Source organism: Microtus ochrogaster, unplaced genomic scaffold, assembly GCF_000317375.1.
Source record: "Microtus ochrogaster isolate Prairie Vole_2 unplaced genomic scaffold, MicOch1.0 UNK1, whole genome shotgun sequence".
NCBI lineage: Eukaryota > Metazoa > Chordata > Mammalia > Rodentia > Cricetidae > Microtus > Microtus ochrogaster.
Window position 1 is genome coordinate 36056560 of NW_004949099.1, and position 18988 is coordinate 36075547.

At 42.2% G+C, this 18988-nt stretch overlaps 1 protein-coding gene across 1 annotated transcript in view; it reads left to right on the plus strand.

The window, feature by feature from the left end:
• LOC101980089 (alpha-1-inhibitor 3-like) overlaps nucleotides 1-18988 on the plus strand; it is a 54283-nt gene that overhangs the window by 27118 nt on the left and 8177 nt on the right. Inside the window, exons 16-31 of the mRNA XM_026788297.1 lie at nucleotides 2191-2343; nucleotides 3669-3756; nucleotides 6371-6548; nucleotides 7176-7404; nucleotides 8103-8229; nucleotides 8451-8572; nucleotides 9094-9145; nucleotides 11520-11603; nucleotides 11853-12029; nucleotides 12240-12321; nucleotides 13110-13266; nucleotides 13487-13561; nucleotides 14753-14933; nucleotides 15668-15891; nucleotides 17243-17461; nucleotides 17623-17750. Coding sequence (XP_026644098.1) covers nucleotides 2191-2343; nucleotides 3669-3756; nucleotides 6371-6548; nucleotides 7176-7404; nucleotides 8103-8229; nucleotides 8451-8572; nucleotides 9094-9145; nucleotides 11520-11603; nucleotides 11853-12029; nucleotides 12240-12321; nucleotides 13110-13266; nucleotides 13487-13561; nucleotides 14753-14933; nucleotides 15668-15891; nucleotides 17243-17461; nucleotides 17623-17750 — 2276 coding nt within the window. The remainder of the gene's footprint in view (nucleotides 1-2190; nucleotides 2344-3668; nucleotides 3757-6370; nucleotides 6549-7175; nucleotides 7405-8102; nucleotides 8230-8450; nucleotides 8573-9093; nucleotides 9146-11519; nucleotides 11604-11852; nucleotides 12030-12239; nucleotides 12322-13109; nucleotides 13267-13486; nucleotides 13562-14752; nucleotides 14934-15667; nucleotides 15892-17242; nucleotides 17462-17622; nucleotides 17751-18988) is intronic.

Genomic DNA, 18988 nt, shown 5'->3' on the forward strand with positions numbered 1-18988 from the left:
TTAAAGCGTGGAAGCGTGGAAGCGGAGATGCCGTGAACACTCCTGCCTTACTGTGGACTGCCTTAACTCACATCCTCCCGAACACACTGACTGTCAGCCGTGGGTAGATAGAGAACTCCCGAGCCCACATTCAGCCAGGGCCTCTGAACTTAGAAAATATGAGTTCCCTACTCGGAGGCTGAAGGCTCCTGAGTACCTGTTGTGCAATTATTGCCGGGATCTGTCACTTGGATCAAGCTGGCCATCTTTTTTAAATATCCACTCCAGTCCTGATGAATGGTGATGCAGACAGCTCTTCAGACTACCTGGCTGAACTGAATATAATATGAAAACATCTCTCATCTTGCATCTGGTCAAAAGTCATAATCTTGCTAGTCGGTGTGTGCACGTGTGTGGCTGTTTAATGGATTCACAAGTCAGGCAATTTCTGTTAAATACCTAAGAAAATAAGATATGAACATATTTTACTATCCATGCACATATATCCAGACCTCTAAATTCTCAGTCCCTTAAGATCATAGTGATCCCAAGTTTAAAACCTGGAAGGAGAGACTAATTTGCTTCTCCTCTAAGATTTTGTTTCAATTCTTATCAATTTCTCTGTCATTCTATTGTTCTTTTTAGACAGATGGTGGGTGTCTTAAGTAAAACATCTAACGTTATCTTTTACCCCGGTTATCCTTGGGTTTTTCTATTTTCTGAGCAATTTCCTTCAGATGTACCTTTCATATTTTTAAATATTTTGTTGCAAATTAGCTTTCTATCCAAACCTATTTTTCCCTGCTCTAGATTTTAAATAGTCTTGAGTTTGTTGCATGGGTGCAATGCATCATATCTTGGTGAGAATTTGATTGTTTTTGTTTATTTCTTCCTTTCTTTTTACTTGGGAGGCTTTGTTTTATTATTTGGTTTCTAATTACTAGTCTTTCCTCTACTCTCTTATCTCTGCTCATATTGGTTTCTGTCATTAACACTGGAAATCTGCAGAAGAATTGAAAGTGTGTTCATAGGGAACTGAAGCTGGTCCTGTGGTCTGGGCTTGGGTGACCCTGTCTGTCACATGATTGGCTGTGCTGCTACTTTATAAGCAAGCCAGTCTGTTCTTTCAAAGGGAGCCACCAAAGACAAAAGTCAGTTTGTGAGCTTTGTTTGCCCAGACACCACCCCATCCCAAGAAAAGTTCGTGTCTCAGAGACACAGGTTCGGAGCACACTGGGATGGCAGGCCTTTGTCTCCTGTCTTCTTCACATACATTCACCTAGCCTTGACTTCTCCCATCTTCCACTGCCCAGGCTGGGTCCGGCAAAGTCTGGCAAACTTGCTTGTATGTCCCCAACATCTCCTATGGCTGCAAATGAATAATATGCTTCCATATGTCCCCAGCATCTCCTATGACTGCTAACGTGTGATGCACTTCCATTTGGACACATCACCTGCAGTCCCTCTGCCTCTCTTTTTTAAAAAAGATTTATTTATTATGTATACAGTGTTCTGCCTCCATGTCAGAAGAGGGCACCAGCTCTCGTTATAGACGGTTGTGATTGCTAGGAACTGAACTCAGGACCTCTGGAAGAGCAGCCAGTACTCCTAACCTCTGAGCCATCTCTCCAGCCCCCTCGATCTCTTTCTAATCCTGTGAAGTGCCATTTGAAGGCTTGAATGCATCCTTTTGTCAAAGATGGAGGTGGCTTGTATTTCTTTTATTTTGAATTTTTTCCCCTGAATTTTAGGAAAAAAATATGTAGCAAATTCTTCATTCAGATCTCTTCAGGCTGTTTACATATTGACTAACTTAACTTCTGTCTTATTTGTTTGTTTTTATAGTATTCCAGTAGACTGAAATATACAACCTTGGTATTTTATATGTATTGAATGGTTGAAGTAGCATAAACATATTTCTCAATGTTTAATGTCTTATATTAATATGTTAAAATTATATCATTCTCAAATATAATACACAAGATTTATGTTCATAACTCCTTTTTTAATATGTGGAGTATTTTTAGTCTTTTCCTAAATACTGTGAGCACCTTCAGAATTAAAGCACTCTTCAATAGAAAATACTTAGAAAACCTCGCTTAGGGATCATCGAACATTCTAGAAGTGATTTATAGTGATCATACTGATTCTTTTCTCTTTGTGAGTATCTTCCAAGAAAGCCCAAGAAAGAGGCTCCCTTGTTTCTTACAGATACACAGTCTGCCAGAGATGAAGTTAATCAACCGCCCTCAAACTTTGGATCACCTACTCGATGAGCCATGTGTGTGGACTGGAGGTGATAAGGTTAATCATAGCATCGTATACTTAAACAGACTGGAGAAGGGTGTCTACAAATTCGTGGAGGTAAGCAGTATTACCCATTAACATGCTGAGCTATGATTTTTAGCTTTAATGAAGAGCTAAACTAGTAAAGAATTGCAAAGTCAGATCAAGGATATAAATCACTAGCAGACGTTATGTGTTATGGCTCTTGGATTCAATACAAGCATTGCAAAAAAAAATGCATCTTGGAAAGTGTCCAGTCTAGGCACAGAGTGAATAAGTGGCATTTTTTTAAAAAAATAAATTCTGGATTTTTGAAATAAGCTGTCACTAGGTAGCTCTGTCTGTCCTGGCACTCACTCTGTAGACCAGGCTGGTCTCAGACTCACAGAGTTCTGTAACAAGTTTTTCTCTGTCCTACAAGCCAGTCCCCAAATAAAGACACAGAGACTTACTATTATGAATGCTCAGTCTTAACTTTGGCTTGTCCCACTAGCTCTTATAACTTAATTTAACCTGCTTCTATTTATCTACATTTGCCTTAGACTTTTTTTTTTTACATTTCTTTCTTTCTGTATGTTCTGCTTTTCTGCTTCCTCTGTGTCTAACTGGCTGGCCCCTGGCATCTCTTTCTCTTTCTTCTCCCTCCCCACAACTAAGTTCCTCTTCCTACTTTCTCTCCCTGCCTGGCTATTGACTAGTTAGCTTTTTATTAAACCAATCACAGTTACATATCTTTACACAATCTAATCAAATATCTCGCAGCAGAGAGCTACCTGCCTCTGCATCCCAAGTTGATGTGGGATTCCCCTCTGTATGCTTATGTGGATATGTTTTATTGCCATTGGTTAATAAAGAAGCCACTTTGGCCTTTAGCAGGGAAGAATATAGCAAAGTAGAAAATCTGAGCAGAAGGTAGAGTCAGGGAGATACCATGTAAGCACCAAAGGAATAACATGCCAGCACCTGTAAGCCTCAGCCTAGTGACAATATACAGATTAATAAAAATGGGTTACTTTAAGATATAAGAGCTAGCTAGGAATATGCCTAAGCCATTGGCCAAACAGTGCAGCAATTAATATAGTTTTTATGTGAATATTTGGGTCTGGGTGGCTGAGAAAAGAATGTGCAGTCTGTTTATACCAAGTGCTAGGATTAAAAGCATGCACCACTGTACATGGCTGTGAATGACTTTTTAAAATAACAGGGCATGGTATCAGACAGAAGGTCAGAACATATGCCTCACTATGAATTCTGTGTTCCTCACCACACTCTCTAAAGAGTATGAAAAAACACAATTTGAATAGGAATTAACCTGTATCTGAATTAGTTACTATAATTTTTATACACATAGAGTGTCTTCAGAATTTTGAGATATTTTGTGTGATTAATAATGTTCTTTCCAGGACATAGGCTTAAAGGCGTTCACCAACTTGAAGATCAAACCTCGTACATTATGTTTTGAGCGTAAATATTTTCATCTGTTGGCAGCAGGTAAAATAACAAGTCAACATGTATTTTCAGAATAAAATAAATGTGAATTATTTATCAAAGATGATAAAATTGTAGAGCATTATAGTATCCAAATAAGAGAGAAAGAAGCCAAACTTACCTGTGCAAAATGTGCCCAAATGTTTGCTAATGCTAGGGAGAAGTTAAAAATCGGGGTTCTTCCTTCCTTGTTAAAGAGACAGATAAGACAAGATGCAGTAGTTACTGTAACAGAGAATCGTTATGTGAAGTGTGAAGAACTTTTGTAGACATTTCATGAGAGGTGAAGAGAATTTCCTAAGTATTGCGGATGAAGAGAAGGAAAAGGCCAGGCACTGCAGACAGGGGTGAAGACAGCAAAACCAAAGCACATAAGCCACAAGGTGCGCACTCCCCTGTCTTCAACCAAGGCTAGCCATTATAAACCCTTCCCTTCCTGTGCATCACCTCCAGAGTGGCGGCACCGGCTTTGCATTCCCAGCATCAGCCAATGACAGTTTCCCCGTTTCCCTATGTCCTCTCCGGTGTCAGTTGTTCTGTTGGCTAGTCTGACTGGGGTGAAATGAAATCTCCACGTTGTTTTAATTCAATTTCCTTAATGGCTAGCATGATGAGCGTTATCAAAGCTATTTCTTGACCATTTTTATTTCTTTTGAAAACTGTGTTTAGATCCACAGTCCATTTTAAAATTGGGCTGTTTGTGTCCGATGTAAAGCTCCCACTCTGTGGGCTTCCGCTTCACTCAGCTGATGGTTTCCTTCACTGTGCAGAAACGTTTTAGCTTTGTAAGGTCCCGTTCGTCAGTTATTGACCTTACCTTCTAATTGATGGATGCTCTGTGAAAGTCCCCTTCCTGCACATCCGTTTCACAGGGTTACTGCCCACATTTCTTCTCGAGCAGCTTCGGATTTCATGTTGAGGTCCTTGATCCATTTGGAGTTAATTTTTGTGCCAGGTCATTGACATAGGTCTATTTTCTTTCTTCTATATGTGAGCGTCCAGTTTTCACAGCATCGTGGTTAAAAATGCTGCCTTCCCTCTGTGTGTGTTTTGGCATCTAGGTCAACTATCAGATGGCTGTAATTACACCAACTTATGTTTGGTTCTTGTATTCTGTTCCATTAATCTGCATGTCTATTTTTGTGATAAAATAAAATTGTAGAGCATGTATAGTATCCAAAACCAGTACCATGCTGGTTTTATTACTATACCTCTGCAATATAACTTGAAATCTTGAATCTCCATCTTCACTATTATTTATATTCTAAATACTAAAATTTGTGTGTGTTAACATAAATTAAAAATAATTCTCACTGGAAGGTATCAATTTTCCTTATGCTGATTCAAAAAGAAATTGAATTTTCTTTCTAAAAGTTTCTAAAAGTAACAGGACCTAAGGCACTGGGACTACTCTAGACACTGGATGATTTGGGCAACTCCCTGGAGATGTTTAAGGTAATGAGTGAAGAACTTAGATACTAGAAATCCCTAAGTAATCAAAGGCAAATAGAAAGACAGGTTAGAGGTTGTAGCCGTCACAGAGAAGGACCTGTAGAAATGAAGCTATCTGTATGTATATTTATTTTAAAATGAGAGAGATTTTCAATGCTGAGATTCCATTGGGAAATATTTAGGTAAAGTCTTAACTAAATCTGCATGTATACTTGTTCTTAGAAAAAGCAGAGCACATACCCTCTGTCCCTACCTTTAAACCTTTTATTTCTTGCCAGTGTAAACCCAAGCCAATGCTATGTTTCTTGAATAATTAACTTTCTTTGCATCACCAATTCCCCCCCCACACACACACACACAACCTTGATATGGACTTTTCCATTGTGTATATTTCTTTTGTTGTTGTTTTGTTTTGTTTTTTCGAGACAAGGTTTCACTGCAGCTTTGGAGCCTGTCCTGGAACTAGCTCTTGTAGACCAGGCTGACGTTGAACTCACAGAGATCAGCCTGCCTCTGCCTCCCGAGTGCTGGGGTTAAAGGCATGTGCCACCACCACCCAGCTCCATTGTGTATATTTCTGATACAAGAGTTTGTACCTATACCTCCCTCAGTTTGTATATAAATCAAAACCTATTAAAATAATGGGTTAATCCTACAGATCTAGGACCTAGAGGGAAAAAAAAAGCATCCCAAGAAAGTCTCTGTTGATAATGTAGCTATCATCCAGCACTGGTCTGTTGATAATGTTGATAATGTTGATAATGTAGCTATCATTCAGCACTGGTCTGAAGTGATTGTCATTCTAGCCATGGGATCTGTTGCTTGGGAGTTTGTATTTATGGCTCTTCGTTGCTCCTAGGGGGAACATTATATTTGTAAGCATTCCCTGACTATCCAACCCAAGAAAATATGCACTGTGCTTCCTTCCAACTCCAACTGCACTAGGATGTTTTCTCCAAGATTTCAGAGTTTCCACTTTTGACAAAGATGTTGCCCAGCCTCCACCAAAATGAGTGGTCCCATGTATCATGTCCAGAGTTGTTACAGTAGCATGTGACAGTCAAGACGAAACTGAAAACTAAGCTATGTTTACCTTGCACACTGTGTCCCATTGTACCCCACTATACTCAGTACTGTGTTCATCTCCTCCATTGTAACTTCATAGCGCCTCTTGCCATGTATAAGAGTGTGGCTGTCCCAAGAGAACCCAAGCATAAGGCAAAGCTTAAAAATCCACCTCGTGAGGATCCACCTCGCAAAGATCCACCTCGTGAAGACCCACTTACCGAGACCATTCGAAAATACTTTCCTGAAACCTGGATCTGGGATTTAGTCACAGTAAAGTAAGTGATTTCCATTTGTAGGATTTGGACTGGGCATAAAAAAATATATATTTCTTTATTTTCTAGTATTTCTCTAAATAATCTCATTCATAAACAAAGGAAATCACTAGTTTAGAAGATCATAGCATATCAACCCATCAATTATAAAATATATGTATTTCCATCACTCCCCAAAAAAAATCACATAAAAGTTATCATGTACCTTTCTGATCCTTAAAACCATTCAGGACCATACTGAGTAGTAAGTAAGGCAGTCCTACATGGAGCAGACTACAGACAGCTATGTGGAAACTACCACAGAGGTCATGAAATTGTTATATGGTATTTTGGAGATGGGTGTTCAGAGACAGCTTCGAATCTGTGTCCAAATTTCCACTAGCATCCAGACTTTGAGGTGTCAGGAAGCCAATAACTGAGCTGGGAAAACAAGACTACAGAAAGATTTCATCTCTCCATGTGGAGTCCTGTTCACGCTGTGCTCTTCCCATCATTCCTTTGAAGGACTCAAAGAGGTGGCTTTGGTTCACACTCCCTGGTGATGGCGTCAGGTCACACTCGTTGGGCGCCATCTCAGAAATAACTAATTCACACGCTCACTTTCTGAGCTTCACACTCTCACCCTCCCAGCTCATCGGGAGTAGCTGACCTGGAAGTGACCGTCCCTGACACCATCACTGAGTGGAAGGCCGGAGCCCTCTGCCTGTCCAGTGACACTGGACTTGGCCTCTCTCCTGTGGTGTCTTTCCGAGCCTTCCAGCCCTTCTTCGTGGAGCTCATGATGCCCTACTCTGTGGTCCGTGGAGAAGCCTTCATGCTCAAGGCCACCGTGCTGAACTACCTCCAAAAGTGCATCCGGGTGAAGACCTTTCCAAATTAAGTATGACCAGAAAGAAAGAGGGAAATGAGTGTGTGTAAGTTTTGACTAAGAATTAAATGGAAAGAAGAAATAAAGAGAGGAAGAGATTGTATTAGACCCATCAGCACTGATTCCTAATACTTAAAAAATTCTCGGACTCTAGTTACGTATATACAGCAAAGAGTTGTTTAACAATATGGACACCACATAAAGTGTATTAGGTGATTTGGACACTACGTACATACAGACTGACAGACACAGTCTGACAACAGACTGACACTGGATATTCCATGTGGCTTCTGGATACAATCAAAAGATATGGTCCACATAGTTATAGTAGGCTGTTGTCAGGATAAAAATGGCGTATTGTTCTATAGCGGCTTTTTTCACTAGAGCTAGATGTGTACTTTAATATCGTAGTTAAAAATCTAGTAGAGTAAATACATGTTTGCCATCAAAATAAAGCAAATATGAATAGAGAAATATATAATTATCTCTAATTATCTGTGTAGAGGATAGCTCATCACGTATGTGCATCTGACATCTATGCAAGCGTTCTGTGTCAGCATATGTGACATGTTAGGCACATGTGTCCCACTACCATGCTCCACAGTCTTTCACCTACCTCCACCCACACATAATGCATTGTCCCTCTGTGGTGACATCTTTGCTCTTTCTTTGCCCCTGTGGGCCCACAGGTGGGTGTGCTGCTGGAAGACTCCCCTGATTTTACAGCTGTCCCAGTGGCAAAAGACCAAGATTCTCACTGCCTCTGTGCCAATGGGAGGCACACCACTTCCTGGTTGGTAACTCCCAAATCATTAGGTGAGTAAGAACTCCCGTAAGGGGACTCCATGCAGAAATGGTGAATGCAGGAAAGGTTCTTAAGTTTCTTTCTTCTCACGGGGGCCCCCAAGCTCACCACCTTCTTAAATACAGGACAAGCCCTCGACCTGCTCATAGCCCTGAGGATGCTTTGCAGTTCTTGGGGTTTCGAATGTGCCAAGTTCCTGGCACAACTGAGCTCAGCTCTATGTGTGTTTCAGGGAATATGAACTTCTCCGTGACTGCGGAAGCGCGACAGTCCCCAGAGCCTTGTGGTTCCGAGGTGGCCACAGTTCCTGAAACTGGGAGAAAGGACACGGTTGTCAAAGTCTTAATAGTTGAGGTGAGTAATGTCCCTTGACCGGCAGTGTGCTGAGACTGGAGCAGTGTTGATTGTGTTTAGATGAAAAACAAAAGGTGACAGCACACGACCTTGAGATAGCTCATAGCAAGCGGCAAACTCACGCTTTCAGATCACTGGCTTCTGCCTTCCTCCCCCTCCTACTCCCTTGACTGGAGCTCAGAGGGATGGGTTATCTTCTTAAGCTCCACCTCTTTCTCTGCTCCTATTATGCCATCCCTTTTGTCTTTATTATCGTTCCTTATTACCTTCTTTTTAATCTGGCATGCCCACATCCTCAAACGTTTATGCCATTTCTGATATGGTGGAAAATTAGACCATCTAATTTCAGCACTAGCCCCGAAAGTAAAGAAGTTGTTCACACACTCACACACACGTGCGTGCACACACACACACACACACACATGTGCACACACACACACACACACAGCAATGTCTCCAGCATCTTTGTGTTTACACACTCAGTAATTCTCATGTCTGAACTTTCTATCTTTTTGTCCAAGCCCGAAGGAATTAAGAAAGAACATACCTTCAGTTCACTGCTCTGTGCATCAGGTGAGAATCCTTCAAAACAGCAATAAGATAATAGCTTATATCATCTACTTACATCTCCTGAAATATTCCTATAAGAAAACCAGGATAGTTGAGTAGCTTGGTTTATTTGTGGGGCCCCTAGCAGAGGGATCGGGACCTATCCATGGCACATGAGCTGCCTTTTTGGAAGTTCCCCATGCTGGGATGCCTCGGCCAGTCTTGATGCCAGGGGAGGAACCTGGCCCTGCCTCAACTTGACATGCCATGCTTTGTTGATTCTCATGGGAGGCCTGCCCCTTTCTGAACAGATGGAGGGTGATTGGGAGGTGGGGGGAAGGAATGGAAAGAGAGGAGGGAAGGGAAACTGTGGCTGGTATGTAAAATAAACAAAAAAATTAATAATAAAAAAGAAAACTAGGATGCTGTATACCTTATAACCGCTAAAAAATAACCAAATTCAGGGGTGCTGGAGAGATGGCTCAGTGGTTAAGAGCACTGACTGCTCTTCCAGAGGTCCTGAGTTCAATTCCCAGCAACCACATGGTGGCTCACAGCCATCTATAATGAAATCTGGCATCCAAGCATACATGGAAGGGATGTTGTATACATAATAAATAAAAAATCTAAAAAAAACCTCAGTCACATAAGTTATCAAGATCTTTACTTACCTGATGCAGCTGTCAGGAGTGCGGTCATAGTTCTGCCGGGGACTTCAGAGTTCACTGTAGCCCCTTTCTTTGGAACACAGAAACCTTCTCGTCCAGTCTGTCTCAATACTTAGAAAGCTATAGCTAGGGAATAGCTAAGAAGAGGTCATAACCAAAAATTTCCTAATAAAAGGAAAAATGCAGAAAATATCTTGGGAAGGACCATATTTGTATTGTATTAGATCATAAACAAAAATAACTATTTTTATATCTGAATAAATTCCATACATTAGCCTAGCTAAACCATGATATGTAGTAAACACTAAACATAATATTTTTCTCTAGTGGTTGTGTTTATGGCTTGTTCTTGCATCTGTGCTCCTCACTGGGCATATTATTGCAAAGAAATATAGTAATGTATCTCACAAGGGAAGCTCTCTGTTTCCTATGAGAGACCAGCACGAAGGCAGAGGCTGCCCACTCACCATAACGACTACTCTGCCAGCACCTGCACTGTTGCATGGGGTAGTGCTTCCCCAAAATATGTCTGTCAAAAGAATAAGGAAATTGGAATAATAGTTTTAATTTAATGTAAAATCCATTATTATATGAAAGTTAGCAAAAGAGATGAAGTAGAGCAAACGCCTTTGTAAAGGGGATGCCCTCATGTGAGGGCTACTACTGGAGTGTGTAGAGGAGGCTCGTCACACAGTGCTCACCCCCTTTAAATGGTTTCCACGAAAAGACATATGTGAAGGGGCTCACTGGAGACTGATTTTGTTTTTAAGCCAAGGACATGATAAGAAAAACCCTATTCTTCCCATTGATCTATTCTGGTTCTCCTGATATTTATTTATTACAAGGTAACCTGGCTGTTACCCCTGCCATAGAGAAGCCCTCCAGGGCAGCAGCATGGGAGTGACCAGTGAAACTGCCCAAGGCAGCTCAGGGGGACCCAGGAAAAACAAAAGACAGCTCAGAGTTAGTTCATCCACTCTCTTATGCTGGCACACTGGGTTTTTATCCATACACTGCCTTATTTCAGGTTTTCAAAGCTGCCATAAAACACCATGACCAAAAGCGACTCAGAGAGGAATGGTTTATTCCATTGTATACGTTCACAGTCCTTCCTAAAGGGAAGGCAGGGACTGAGCCAGAGGCTGTGGGGAAGCGCTGCTTTCCCTGACTTACTCAGTTTGCTTTCTCACATACCCGACAGAACCACCCGCTCTGAGGTGTGGAGTCACCACTCACACTAGGCTGGGCCCTGCCACATCAATCACTACAAATGAAAACTCCCCAAGTCTTGCCTATAGACCAATTTTATGGAGACATTTTTTCAAATGAGGTTCCCTGTTACCAGAAAACACTAATGTCAAAGTTCACACACAAACCAAAACAAAAAACTCTAGGAAGAAAATACCTACATCAAAATTCAATCAAGAAACACGTTTTCATGTGTCTATTTAAAAATTGGGTGATTAGTAATTAATAATTAATAGGACACTCAGAAATTCCTTTTGGAGATGCTTTTCTTCAATAAGACTGGTGATGAAGGCAGAAGCAATAGAGCTTGGCAAGCCAGCAGTACCAGGAAATGTGGATTTGTAGTATTTACAAGATCATTTTTCTAGGGAGGCAAGAAGTCAAAGCTTCTAAACACAGTTCTAAAGTGACTGTCTTAGGGGACTTTAGAAATGAGGAAAGCAGAGGTAAACCATCTACCCGTTTGTTTTGCTTATTCTAAGATGCCGGGATATCTGAAAAAGTGTCTCTGGTGCTCCCACCAGCGGTAGTGAAAGACTCAGCCAGAGCACACTTCTCCGTGCTGGGTGAGTCATCCCATCCCCGGAGGACTGGGGACAAGAGTCACTACCACTGCCCTGTCCCCACAGAGATTCCAAATGTAACTTCGGGAATACGACACGTAAACTCTTTGACATCTTCTGTCTCTATCTCCTCAATACCCACTGGGTTCCTTAAAATTCCTTCATATCATTGAGAAATAAGCCCATTAAAAACGTTATTTTGTTCTTGAAGATCATGACTGTTCTGTCTAATATTACATCTCTCTCTCCCAGGTGATATTTTAAGTTCAGCCATAAGAAACACGCAGAATCTCCTCCGCATGCCCTTTGGCTGTGGGGAGCAGAACATGGCCCTTTTTGCTCCTAACATCTACGTACTGAAATATCTGAATGAGACCCAACAGCTGACTGAGAAGATCAAATCAGAGGCCATTGGGTACCTCAGTGCTGGTCAGTACATCAGTCAAAAACTTCACTTTGATCTTGGGCACAGTCTCTCTAGAAATGGGCTAAGGATCGGACAGGGGAAACTGAGCGGTGTTCTCATGGGTCAGTCCTATAAGCCAGCATATATGAGGGCCTCTCCGGCTTCAGACCTGCATCCTGTCATTCTCTGAGGCCTCAGTTCCTTCAAAACCCACTCAAAGCCTTCTGTTCCAGGCTATCAGAGGCAGCTGAACTACAAAAACAAAGACGGCTCCTACAGTGCCTTTTGGGATCGAGGTGGCCAAGGAAACACTTGGTAAGAAAAGTCCACTCTGTGTCAGGCCTTGTTCAACTCTTGTTCCTCATGGCAACTACACATGCGTCTTCTTTCATAGAGCTCTAACCGATGCCTGGGCCTGTGAGGGACATGTCTGAGGTAGCCTGAATCATAAGTATAGAACCGAAGCTGTCTCAGCGCTCATCTGTCTTGACTCTGTACGACCTGCTCTACTCAATGCAGTGAGCTGGCTTCTTTCACCAGTCAATACCCGACTACATATTGCTGAGCATCCAAAGACACTCATAACCAAGACTTGAAAAGTTTTCACCCTTCTTTATGTAGCCTTGCTTTACATCAGAATGTATTATTGAGATAAAACATGCAGACAACCAACAGGTGACAAATGACACAGAGACTGGTAGAAACAGGAAGTAAGTCAAGGAGAGGGATGTCATTTCTGAGGCAGAAAACATGTGGCAGGGGTTTCAGGAGAGAAGATTTTCTTACCTACAGAAGAAAATCACCGGGAGGCGGGGAAAGGCTAAGATGAGGGTGCAGGTGTTAGGGAAGCATCAGAGGGAGCGAGGGAGCAGCCATGAAAAAGCAAAGCGGGAAACAGCTGAACCACACTGTAATGTCCACATCCAAGAGGGCCAGGGATGGAAGACTACTTCGGAATAGCAAGAGGCACTGCCCAGCTTCATGAACTCAGAGAGCCTTAGACTGATTACACACCAGTGTGGTCCAGACCCCGGGAAACCCTTGTGTGAAGGTGCTGCATCAGAACAAAAGCCTTCATCTTCCCACTCGCCCTCTCCAATCAGGCTCACAGCCTTCGTGTTCAAGTCTTTCACCCAGGCTCGAGCCTTCATCTTCATTGATGAAACACACATCACCCATGCCTTCACCTGGCTCTCCAAGCAACAGCAGGACAATGGCTGTTTCAGGAGCTCCGGGTCGCTGTTCAACAATGCCATGAAGGTGACCTATTCTGAACTACTTATAATCATGGTGACCTAATAATAACGTTTGAAAGTCAGGCCATACTACTTAGCGCTGGGACGAAGAAGCCTCTAGGTTTGGAATATACTTTCTCTTAATGAGGATATAAATGAAATTTTCTGTTGAATACAGAGGGGAAGACATCTTTGAAGAATTGTTTGCTGTGTATTTTACTTATTTCACTCCTTTTTGTTTGCAGGGCGGAGTAGAAGATGAAGTGACCCTCTCTGCCTATATAACCATTGCTCTTCTGGAGAGTTCACTCAAAGACACGGTAGGTGTCATATGGCTTCTCCAGCTTTCCAAAAGGCTGTAAAGCCTATGGCTTCCTATGTAGACAGAGGTTTTGTTTGTTTTCTAGGCCACCAAGACCCGAAATAATTACACAGAAACTATACTAATTGCATAATAGCCGAAGCGTATTTCTAGCTAGCTCCTACATCTTAAATTAACCCATTTCTATTTATCTGTGTATTACCACATGGCTGTGGCCTACTGGTAAGGTTCCAACTGGTGTCTGTCCCATTCAGGGGCTACACAGCATCTCTCTGACTCCGCCTTATTTTCTCCTCTAGCTCTGCTTGAAATTCCCACCTTGCTCTATTCTGTGCTTCCATTAACTTCTTTATTAACCAATGGTAATAAAATATATCCACAGCATACAAAGGATAATCCCATATCATTCCTACCCCATCTGAAGCCAAGTGGAAGCTTTCTTTTCTACAATACTTTTGTATTTTTAAGGTTCCATTAATGATCATCTACTTGCTTCATGAAATCCTGGATATGTTCCAAAAATCAAGCTAAAACCACAGCCTTTAATACTGTCCCCTTTAGTCTCTATTTAAGTGGAATATAGTTTATAAAAATGAACTGGTGTAGGAGGCCCTTCTGTATTTGTGTTGCTTTCATTGGTTATTAAAGAAACTGCCTTGGCCTAGTTGATAGGGTGGAACTCAGGTAGGCGGGGAAGACAGAACAGAATTCTGGGAGGAAGAAAGCAGAGACAGGCAGACGCCATGAATCTCTGACCTGAGACGGAACGCAGGTTAGAATCTTGTTGGTAAGCCGCAGTTACATGGTGCTACACAGATTTAATAGAAATGGGTTAATCAAAATGTGAGAGTTAGCCAATAAGAGGCTAGAGCTAATGGACCAGGTAGTAATTTAATTAATACACTTTCTGTGTGATTATTTCGGGTGTAAGGTAGCCGGGCGGGATGGAACAAGGGACCCTACAACAATGAATGGCTCCTAAAAGATAAAGAATAGAAAGAAAGAAGATCCGTGACAGGAGACAGGAAAGAAGGAAGAAAGGGAGAGAGGAAGTGAGGGAGAAAGGAGAGGAGAGGGAACGGAAGGATGGATTTGAAAAGCATAAGTGTCTATATCCTCCCTGTCTGCTCCAGGGCCTACTACTAGGACCGTTTATCACATTGCTCAGGTGTTGTTGTTCTGCCAACAGCGTCCTGTTGTCTCCAAAGCCATGACCTGCCTGGAGACAGCCTGGAAGACAATAGAGCAAGGGGGAAATGGCAGCTTCGTGTACACCAAGGCACTCCTGGCGTATGCTTTTGCTCTGGCAGGGAGCCAGGATAAGAGAAATGAAATCCTGAAATCACTTGATAATGAAGCTATAAAAGAAGGTAAGGGTGTGTGTTAATCATGTTCGTTTCCATCCAGTTCCATTGGAGGGAAACAGGAGTATACAGAGTGTGGAAATAGTATTACAGTTTAGTTCCGTCTCCTGGCTCACCGAGGTTTCTCCTTAGACTGACCCATAAGGAAATTAGTCTTTCTTCTATACACAAATGGCTTTTCTTCAGTATTTTCCCATAGAGTGATCCAAATCAACACATGTAGTATCACTGTAGAATGTATATAGTTCCAACTACCGTTACAAAGGTAAATGTAGCTAACACTTAACTGTTCTCTCTGATACACATATACCCAATTAGGAGGAGCAAAGATAGGAAGAACACAAAAAAGGAAATTATGCTTCAAGGTTTTGCTGTTTCAGCTGCAATTCTGAAACTAACAGGAAACTTCCCTAAGTCATTTGGACTGAACACTGACCAAGTGTGAGGGAGTTGATGAGGGAAAGACTCGTGTCTGCTATTGTCTTCTCGCCAACTCTGCTAGAGCAGCATTGGCGATGTAGTTTAGTCAACGCCTTAGGAATCTCTGTCTAGATAATCTTCTCAATCGCACCCTATCACACCAACTGCAGGTTTTTACTGGGGATTAATAAATCTGGGGATATGGTGAGTGAAGATTTTAAAACCTGCTACAACCTTTTATATTTCCTTCTTTCTATAGATAGACATACAGTCATTCCTTGACTACTCATACTTCGTTATTTCTCTGTTTTTACCCTAAGACAACTCCATCCATTGGGAAAGGCCTCAGAAAGCCAGAAAGTCTAAGAGCTATCTGTACGAGCCGCAGGCTCCCTCTGCTGAGGTGGAGATGAACGCCTACGTCCTCCTCACTCTCCTCACTGCCCAGCCAGCCCCAAGCCCTGAGGACCTGACTTTGGCAACGCTCATTGTGAGGTGGCTCACAAAGCAGCAGAATTCCCATGGCGGCTTCTCTTCCACGCAGGTTGGTGGCTTTCTTCAGAGTCCCCATGCAGTGAGGGGATTGGAACAAGAGGTGCAGGAACAATCAAAAGGCAAAGGAGAACAAAAACAATGACGTTACTCGTTCAGATTTTGGGTCTGTGGGAAGTTGGGGATGATATATCCCATAATAAACTTTCCTAGTTCCTGTGTTCCGACACAAGAGTTCTCTTCATACCCCATGTAGTGAAACAGACCTACACTACTGACAACCTCTAACCCAGACCCAAACCTTGATAGAAAACAGTGGGGGAAAACCCTGGAATGTCCAGATTCCTAGACATAATCCCTCACCCTAGAACAGCACGTGGAGTACCTAAGAGATGCTATTTGGACAAAACAGACATCTTTATCATCTTGCTGCCCTGAGGAGTGGCCATTTCCTTTTTCCTGACAGACTCTCCTAATCTTATGTATGGAGAGATTGGCCTCGGTTTTCCCCAACCTAGTAGGAGCTCCTGATGCCCACTTTAACTTCTTGACAGTTGGAAATAATCAAGACTGTAAGCCATGTGCTTTATCAACTAGTCAGTATGATTCTCATGAGGTAATATTTTCCAAAAAAAAATACACATCTACCATAATATCTATAGATTATTCTCTGGGTATCTGGGGCAGAGGTGGCAGAATTTATCTCCATAGAAGTACAGTAAGAGGACTGGCTCCTCTAAAGTAGAAATAAAATTCCACAACACTAGCAACCCTGCTTGGCGATCCAATTATTCTGCTTTCATTCAATAGGCAGTCTGCATTGTAATATTAAAACCCTCGCCACGCGTTTCTGTTCTCCTGTTGGGCTGTGCAATCAGGAGTGCATCCGGAGCTGACTTGGGATAAGGAGGGAGCCCGTGGGAGAGATTCTCTCTAGAGCAGGAAGTGCATCCCCATTAAGTATGCCACCGAGGAGCAAGGTGACGAAGGACAACACTAAATTGTAGTTGTTTCTTTTATTTGATAAGATTGAATCGCGGCTAGCCCTTGGTCATGATGTTGGTGTCTCGGGATTGTTCATCAAGTGCAGAAGAAAGTTCAGCAATGAGAGCAGGAATGTGATGTTGGCATCATCATGGGCATGGGGACAGAGGAGGAAACCAGCAAATGCTGGGAGAAGAATCTAATTTGTATTTATATTTTGTACTGGCTAGACAGGAATCTGCATTTGCCAGGGCACTCTGTTTAAGGAGGGAAATTATGTGAATGTCTTTGATTCTCAAATATTTCCTAAAGTCTAGAGATCGAATAACTGGAGACAAAACCTTTTGTCACAGATTCAGGAAGAACCCTAACCCTTCCACACTGATGCTACCCTGAACTTTTACACTCATCCCTCGCAGGACACCGTGGTGGCTCTCCATGCTTTGTCCATGTACGGAGCAGCGACTTTTACCAGAAGTCAGAAAACTCCTTTGGTGACCATCCAGTCTTCAGGGACATTTTCCAGAAAGTTCCAAGTAGAGAACAGTAACCGCCTGTTACTGCAGCAAGTCTCACTACCAGACATCCCTGGGAACTATGACATCAACGTGTCAGGGGAAGGATGTGTGCACACTCAGGTAAAATTCTGGGGAAGTTGTGGATATGTAGCTGTGAGCCTGCTTCCCCAAAACGGAAAGTCTCCCTTTGTTTACCTGCACACATTATGCTCAAACTGGGAGAAATCAGTCCAAGGACCCAGTGCAATTGAGGTAAAGTATTTCTATCCACTACTTATCAGACAACGCTGAAATACAACATGCACTTGGAGAAACAGGAGTCTGCATTCGCTCTGCGGGTACAGACAGTACCTCTGACCTGTGATAACCCCAAAGGCCACAACAGCTTCCAGATCTCACTAGAAATCAGGTATGAGCCTCTCTCTGTCTCTCATTCTCTCTCTCTCTCTTTCTCTCTCCTATTACTGTGTTGTCTTTCCAGAATGGGTTCAAGAGATATCTAAAGAAAGTTTCTTCATTAAGATTTTGTTTTGTTGGGGCTGGAGAAATCATTCAGAGGTTAGGAGCACTGACTGCTCTTCCAGAGGTTCTGAGCTCAATTCCCAGCAACCACATGGTAGCTCACAACCAACTTTAATTCAATCTGGTGACCTCTTCTGGCCCGCAGGCAGAACACTGTATACATAAGAAATAAATCTAAAAACCAAAAGAAAAGAAAAAGATTTTGCTTTGTCTATAAAAAAAATTCTTGACTTCAGCAAAGTGAACAATGGAAGATTATAGAATCATAATCTCTAATCAGTCTACTTTGGGGGTTCCTTTCTCACCTGCTATCATAGTAAAATAGACAGGTAATGTGGACTATTCTTCACCAGCAAAGCCAAGCCTTCCTGGTCTTTTAAGATTCCATTTTTCTAGAGGGGAAAAAGATATTCTATTCTTCTGGACACTTGTCAAAAGCTTCATATAAAATACAACCAGCAGTGGGGGCTAACTGCAAAAACTGAAGGTCTCTTGAACGGAAAGAAGACATCCACAGGGTGTCCCATCATCTTGTTCTCCACAGTGTGGCAAGTGTCGTTGGTCTTATCACTCTTTTTTTTGGAGCCTGCCACTCAGCTCCCAAATAAATACGTTGAGACTAATTCTTATTTTATGAATGCCCAGCCTTAGCCTTGTTTCTAGCCAGCTTTTCTAACTTACACTATCCTGTTTCTCTTCAACTACCTTTTGCCCCTGGACTTTTTACTTTTCTTTACTCTTTATATCTTGCTTTCCTTTTTACTCCATGGCTGGGTGTGTAGAAGGTAGCTGGCCCCTGGCATCCTCCTCTTCACCTTTTCTCCCTCCTTGCTCTTCTTCTGAAACCTAGATTTCTCCTCCTATTTATTCTCTCTGCCTGGGAGCCCTGCCTATCCCTCTCTCCTGCCTAACTCTTGGCCATTCAGCTCTTTTATTAGATCACTCAAGTGTTTTAGGCAGGCAAAATAACACATCTTCACAGAGTTAAACAAATGCAACATAAAAGAATGCAACACATCTTTGCATCATTAAACAAATATTCCACAACAGTGATGTGTGTGTGTGTGTGTGAAACAGAGAGAGAGAGAGAGAGAGAGAGAGAGAGAGAGAGAGAGAGAGAGAGAG